Genomic DNA, 7,417 nt, shown 5'->3' on the forward strand with positions numbered 1-7,417 from the left:
GTTCCCGCAGGTCCCCGTGAGCGACGGCAGTGAAGGACGAGAGAGGACCAGGCCTGGGGTCTCATGTATCAACCTTGCGTACGCACAAAAACTTTGCGTACGCCAGCTTTCACGCTCACGGTCGGATGTACTAACAGTGAAATTAACGCAAGAATGTGCGTTCCTCCAAGCCAATTTCATGTCTGGCGTACGTTCATTTCTCATTGTTTTTGTCCGTTGGCGACTCTTACAGGCAATAAAGTGAAGTTGCAAACATTACACAACAAATTGTTCTACAAGTCTCGCACCACCACCTGTGGGAAGCATTGCAATTAATTTGCAATTTATAAAATAATTGACATATATTGTCACACGAGCCTTTTTATAATTATATAAATTATGCAATTAAATAAGAACATATAAAAGCATAACGGTTGAAACAACCCTTAGTCTATGGCAATGGCAGCGTTGGCCTTATTAGAGGACATTGCTAATGGCAGAATCAGAAGAGAACGAGTTTTTAGGGACCACAATGATTTTCTGGCCCAGGATGATGACTGGCTTATCAGCCGTTTCAGATTTCCAAGGGCTGTCCTCTTGGAGCTCTGTGCTGAGTTGGGTCCGAATCTAGAGAGAGAGACAATGAGGAGCCACGCAATACCCGTTCCCTTGCAGGTGCTGACAACACTTGGTTTCCTGGCAACTGGTTCTTTCCAAAGGGAACTGGCAGACCGCTCAGGAATAAGCCAGTCGTCTTTGAGCCGGGCAATGCCAGTGGTATGGGACGGGATCATCCGCATGTCTGCCAGGTATATCAGGTTCCCATATGATGCATTTGACCAGCCAAACATTAAAATGCAATTTGCAGCGATAGCCGGTTTTCCTAATGTTATCGGAGCGATCGACTGCACACACATTGCTATAAAGGCGCCATCTGAAGAAGAATTTGCATATGTGAATCGGAAACATTTCCATTCAATAAATGTGCAGATAATATGTGATGCACAAATGCGCCTAACAAATATTGTGGCAAGGTGGCCTGGGTCAACCCATGATTCATACATCCTTACAAACAGCATGGTTGGGATGAGGCTCCAAGCTGGCAGGGTGCGTGATGGGTGGCTTCTTGGTAAGTGCCTTTAAAGTTATGATCCTATCTAATTGTAATTTTTTTTTTTTTTTTTGCATATAATTATTAATTAACCCTTCAGGAGACCGCGGTTATCCACTAAAGACGTGGCTTTTAACCCCCCTCACCAACCCACAAACTGACCGAGAGCGCAGATACAATAATGCCCATTCTCGCACTCGTTCAGTTGTAGAGCGGGCGATTGGGCAGCTGAAATGTCGGTGGCGCTGCCTTGACAGGACTGGGGGGATGTTGTTATACCGCCCTGACAAGGTGTGCCGCATTGTGCTGGCCTGTGGTGTGCTGCACAATGTCGCGCATAGGCATGGCATACCACTTGGTGAGGTGGCAGCACCGCCAGATGACCCCGACCCAGGACCAATTTATGTGCAGCCCAACCAACAAGCCGTTCATGCCCGCCAACATGTGATTGCGACAATATAAATGGTAATCAGAGACAAAAGTTCACTTTTTGACCAATTCCTTTAATGAGTGGCTTATGTCTGTGAGTGCGTCAGTGATATTTTTCAGGTGACTGTTAATTTCCCCGATGGCCATAATGATTTGCTGTTGTGACTCCAAAACAGCATGTGTCAAGACGCGACCAGACGGACGGGCGTCAGCACTGGGGAGAGCACTGGAAACGCTGGGCACAGTGGGCGCTGGCTGCTCAGGAGGGGCGGACTCCGAGTGCCCCTCCTGGGAAGTGGATGTTTCGGCTGTTGCGCCATATGGGTCTAAATAAAAAGGCAAATGTTAACTGTAATTTAAGTACGTTCCATTTTTAAGGGGCACACACATTTGCAATAAATGAAATGGATCCGTAAAATCTCTGGTGTATACTTTTGGTTCGCTACACCGAATGCATTTGACAATGAAATATAGGTATGCTATATGTACCAAAGTAAAAACAAACGAGAAATTGGTTACCTTCGTCGCAATCCTGTAAATCGGAGTCTCCCACAGCAGAAGATACTACTCCAGAGAGTAAAGTGTCACCCATAATTGAGGCAACTCTCTGCTCAAAGGGTGTAAGTTCATCGACCCCTTTACCACTGCCTGTCCTGCCCACACTTTGTCGGTGCGCAGCAGTTCTCCGTTTAACGTCCACCTTTATATCAGACCATTTCTTTTTAAGCTCATTTACAGTGCGACTTTCAGATCCCACTGCATTGACGGCTTCAGCCAAACTCTCCCACTCATATTTTTTCCTTTTGTTATTAATTCCAGAGGACAACGTTCCAAATAAAATATGTTTTCTAGTCTCTACCTCCGATAGTAGCACCTCCAATTCACTTTCAGTAAAGTTTCGTTTCTTGCCGCTTGCCTTAGCCATTTTCTTACTGCTATCTTTTGCCAAAGTGGACTCATTACCATATTTAAATTGATTTAATTAGGGGAGGAGACTGGGTGGGGCGTTGTGCTCGTGCATGTGCGCTCAATTTTACGTTAATTGGGATGTACAAAGAGAATATGCGTGGAATCCTTCGTACGCAGAGATTCATACATCTGTTTTTTTTTGTGCGTACGCACATTTACAGCTTTGTCCGTACGCAATGTTTTAGTATGAATTCAACGCAAGTCTTTGTACATGAGGCCCCTGGGCTTTTAGATGGTTTGATTTTTATTTGTGCGCATCAGTCGTCCGTGAGGGGCTGATGTGCTGTTTTGTGTTTATTTTGTGATTTATTAAAGTTTCAATTGATTGTGCGCCGGTTCCCGCCTCCTTCTTCCCGATGATTACGGAGTTTATATTATTACACTCTTACTTACTCTTACTTTTTACTCTTAGATTGTAATGTTAAGGAACCCAATCTAGCTTTGATCTTCCTGTCGTGTATTTTGCCCACAATTAGAATTTGAAGACTTATCTTAGTCTTCATATATCCAGAAAATACATGTGCTTATAATATATGGACTTACAGGTAACATATAACATCTATCTACATCTTGATATATGGCAATGTAATTTATTACATTCCTATGGGATCTTTCGGCACAGACTTTGGTTTATACGCAATCAGTGTTATTTATCTATCTATCAATGCTGTTAGTGAAGTCAGTCATCACTAGTACTACCTCCTCTATCACTGAGTGTTAAACTGAGTGTGTCATCATGCAGTGTTTGTGCTCCAGTCATAAATGATTCTTCAAACAGTTCCTGATGCATGATTAAAACCACCTAGCAACCATATAGCAATGCCTTAGCAACCATTCAGAACACTTATAGCAAACCTTTTTGTCAGCTGCATGACTTTGATCTCAGAGAAGCATTTGACGGTGAGGAGACTGTAGACGGAGACCGCTGGATCAATACTTTAAGTTCTTCACTTTCACACTGGATACTATGTGCTCTCTCCCTCTTGAAATTATGCAGAATTATGGATATTTTTTGACTGTTCACATGCATACCTATGCTGTGATGTTCTCCATCTCATTTCCATGCAGCTCTAGACAAACACTCACACGTGTCACACACAGTGTCGGTGTGAATAAACCGCACATCTTCTCCAAACACTGCGTTCTGTGCCATCTGTTCACCAGTGTAAATCACACTGTGTTGATGTGAGCCTCTTCCGAACCAGAGCCAAATGTGTGTCCTCCACCACTAAATCACACAGAGAAATGCATGGCTTTTTATGATATCAATGCAAAAATATGCTCATATGCAGAATCCAGTGAACTTACGGCCACTGACTCACAATGAGTTCATTCAAAGACTGAATAAAGCACAAACACACAATCAAGATTTAATGGTAAATGGATGGGACACATAGGACTACACATAATTATCTCAACATTAGTTTTCTTCTTAAAAGAACAGTCATCATCATGTTGTTTCAATCCAGCATACATTTTTGTGGAATACAAGAGAATAAATTTCCTTTTTACTGATCAAACTGACTGAAAATCTTCCTGAAAACCCTGATTTCTGAAGGATCAAGTGACATTGAAGACTGGAGTAATGATGCTGAAAATTCAATTTTAATCCCAGGAATTAATTACATTTTATTAAACTGCAATATTTTTCATAATTTTACTGTTTTACTGTATTCTTCATCAAATAAATGCAGCCTTGGTAGTGTATATGTTTGAGAAGCTTGTTTTATCAGGCACTAACACATTTCCCTGTGATATGTTAGGTGCTATGTTATGCTCTGTTTTGTATTGTGTATTGCACACTGTACTATTAATACACATTTTCATGAAAATGGGCTTGATATTTGGGGAATGTGCAGCACAGACCCTGAACAGACCCTGAACAGACTGCTGCAGATGTTTAATCTGATCCAAACCCTCCAAAGCCTTTCAGATTAACACTCTCCACAATCTCACAACAGACCGTTTCCTTTGACTTCCTGAGCTGGAATATAAAGACAGGATAATATTATGATTTCATTTGCAAACATTAAATTGACTTTACTTATTGATGGTGATGTTTTTAATAATTGTGCGGGTTTTGGGGGATTTTCTGTTACCTGTTTAATGTGTTCTCCACAGAGGCAACACAATTCAAAACACTCTGTACAACCTGTGTGTGTTAATGTGTTTGAATAGTAAAACAAAATGTTCCAGTTTTTTTTTCTTCATATCCTGTGGATGTGTGGCTTTTCCTCCAGAATATATTAAGCACTCCCTTCATATCACACTTGGCAAGTGCTTTAATTAAACTTCTTGTAATTAAAGTTCCCTTTGTTCTGATTAGTCTCTGGTAATTGATTCAATTTGTCTTTCATCACGTATTGGACCTCTACTTAGTTAATGAAATAACTGATCAACCTTCAGTGTATTTTGGGTTTGGGAAAGGAATTTTGACATCTAACCACTTTCTTCTTGTGGCTGGCAATTGAAGGATTTTAAATGTGGGTATTATTAAAATATCCTGAATTCATGATAGAAATTCACCACAAATTTATAGGATTTTTCTATTGTTGTAGCTAGATTGTTTATCTTAAAATATTGTTGTAGCTTAAAAAATGCTTGTTCATCTTAAAATGAAGCTTTTACAATTAATAACATTTAATAACATAAGATTCCACAGGAATTTTAAATGAAGTGCTTTGAAACTTTTCAGTGAAACTTAAAGTGTAATAGTGCATGAGCTCAAACTGACAGCAGGAGAAACAGATGATCTGACCTTGAATTTAATGCAAAGCCAGATTGTGGTAGGAATAGATCTCCATCTAGTGGACATCAACTAAACTGAACCTCAAGAAACAACAAGTGCTGCTTTTAAACTAATATACATTTCTATATATACTCTACACAGTGGTTGGACAAAATCATGTGAATACTATTTTTATAGGGGTTAATGTCACCTGTGTAGGTGAAAAAATTAATTTATCTTTAAATTTTCTATAGTTTGTACATCTGTGTTGTGTTCAGCAGTGCTTAGTACAAGTACCTGATGAAATTAGTGACATCTATAACCTAAACAGCCCAGTGTATCTGTGTTTTAAGAGCAACAGACTGTATGATTATGACTGTTAACACAAAGTAAGTCTTCATCAGTGAAGAAGTATAGTGACCAAAAACTGAAAGTTAATGATAGGGTGTCAAACATGAAAAAGGATTGTGTCCAAATAACACAGAACTGCTCAAATAAACTTCAATATTCAAATTTAACACCTTGTTTCCCTAAAATATAATACTAATATTAATTCATTACATTTATATAGCACTTTTCTAGGCACTCAAAGCACTTTACATAGTCAGGGGGTATCTCCTCATCCACCACCAGTGTGCAGCATCCATGCGACGGCAGCCAAATTGCGTCAGAATGCCCACCACACACCAGCTTACTGATGGAGAGTAGACGGAGTGATGAAGGCAATCAGCGGATATGGGGATTGTTAGGAGGCCATGATGGTCGGAGGCCAATTGGCGAATTTTTTTTAATGATCACAGGACCAGTCAGGACCTCGGTTTAACGTCTCATCCGAAGGACAGTGCTTGTTGATAGTATAGTGTCCCCATCACTACCCTGGGGCACTAGGACCCAGACAGACCACAGGGTGAGCACCCCCTGCTGGCCTCACTAGCACCTCTTCCAGCAGCAACCTAGTTTTCACGGGAGGTCTCCCATCCAGGTACTGACCAGGCTCAGCCCTGCTTAGCTTCAGTGGGAAACCGGTCTTGGGCTCCAGGGTGATATGGCTGCCAAAACTGACTAGGAGAACTTCAGAAAAGCAACATCCATCACACACACACACACACATACATACACACCATTGCTCAGATGTGATCAGAAAACAAACAGTTGCAGCATAAGATCTGCTATGGCCAGATAATCACCGGAGATGATATCAATCCAGTGTTGGACAGAAGAGTGAGAAGCAGATTCCCTCCTCCAACATCTCTGAATGAAACTGTTAGATGTTCTGATAGACGACAAACAAGTGGAGAATGAATCTGTTGTAAGAAGATTACATGCATTTGGAAGTATTTCCCAGGTGTTCACATTATTTTGCCTAACCCCTGTATATTAATTTTACTCAAGCTAGAAATGTTAAACTAATTTATCAAAAACTAAACCTAAGTATGAAATTATATCAGGTGCCTCAGTGAAGATTTAGGCCAGCCTGTAAGTTCCCTTTCAAAAGTTCACTCCCGTTATGTATGGGAAAACTCCTTTTTTTCCTTTCTGCTGAAGCCTGATTTGTGTGTAGCTGCACAAACCAATGGCACTTTAGCCCACCAAAAGGGGGGAGGCCGACCGCTATATAAGTCAGTCCGTTGTGCAATTCATCAAATTATTTTCCTTCAGTGACAAGGATAATTTCTTCACTATGAGCTGTGGAAAAAGCTCCAGCAATGCTCACCGACGTGGAAGAAGCCAATGCAGCAAAAATTTCCAACGTGCATTGTTCCAAATGTCGCGCCTCGAGTATGGTTGGAGATGGGCACAACGAGTGCGCCACCTGCCTTGGCTGCACCCATGCAGAGGCTGCGCTCGCTGCTCCCGTTTACCCTCACAGGTCGCCTAGTTCCATTAAGGCGATCCCCCCCACCAAGCCCTCCCGTCTTTTTCGTCCCCTAAGAAGAAAAAACAGCGTGGCAGCGGATCTCTCTCAGAGACTGCGTGCCCCGCCCTCCACACATCCTCTTACAGCAGTGTGCTTTGCAAATGAGGACCAGCGCCCCTCTTCAGCTGCGAGCGGGCTGGTATCATCGGTGCATCCGAGGAGGACATCGTCATTGATGACATCACCGCTGATGACTCCGTGTCCTTGGCGGTGTCAGAAAGGCCGTGGAGGTTCTGGGCCTCTTGTGATCTGCTCCGGATGAGCCCGACCATGACTTACTGGA

At 41.9% G+C, this 7,417-nt stretch overlaps 2 protein-coding genes across 3 annotated transcripts; one reads left to right on the plus strand and one right to left on the minus strand.

Moving 5' to 3' along the window:
- The first annotated feature begins 388 nt into the window (after positions 1-388).
- Positions 389-1,818, plus strand: LOC127992464 (putative nuclease HARBI1). Of its 2 annotated transcripts, none has more exons than XM_052591655.1 (3): positions 389-1,108; positions 1,191-1,555; positions 1,696-1,818. In XM_052591655.1, exons 1-2 carry the CDS (start codon positions 433-435, stop codon positions 1,550-1,552), a joined length of 1,038 nt encoding a protein of 345 aa, XP_052447615.1. In that variant the 5' UTR covers positions 389-432; the 3' UTR covers positions 1,553-1,555; positions 1,696-1,818. The 2 variants fall into 2 exon arrangements, with proteins under 2 accessions (XP_052447615.1, XP_052447617.1); XM_052591657.1 differs by having other exon boundaries at positions 1,640-1,757.
- Positions 1,573-2,710, minus strand: LOC127992490 (nuclear apoptosis-inducing factor 1-like). The gene is made up of 2 exons (XM_052591658.1): positions 2,039-2,710; positions 1,573-1,845 (listed from the first exon to the last, which is right to left on the minus strand). The coding sequence occupies exons 1-2, from the start codon at positions 2,442-2,444 to the stop codon at positions 1,574-1,576; spliced, it is 678 nt and encodes a 225-aa protein (XP_052447618.1). The 5' UTR covers positions 2,445-2,710; the 3' UTR covers position 1,573.
- Positions 2,711-7,417: the final 4,707 nt, after the last annotated feature.

This window comes from Carassius gibelio, chromosome A5 (assembly GCF_023724105.1).
Source record: "Carassius gibelio isolate Cgi1373 ecotype wild population from Czech Republic chromosome A5, carGib1.2-hapl.c, whole genome shotgun sequence".
In the NCBI taxonomy this organism is placed as follows: domain Eukaryota; kingdom Metazoa; phylum Chordata; class Actinopteri; order Cypriniformes; family Cyprinidae; genus Carassius; species Carassius gibelio.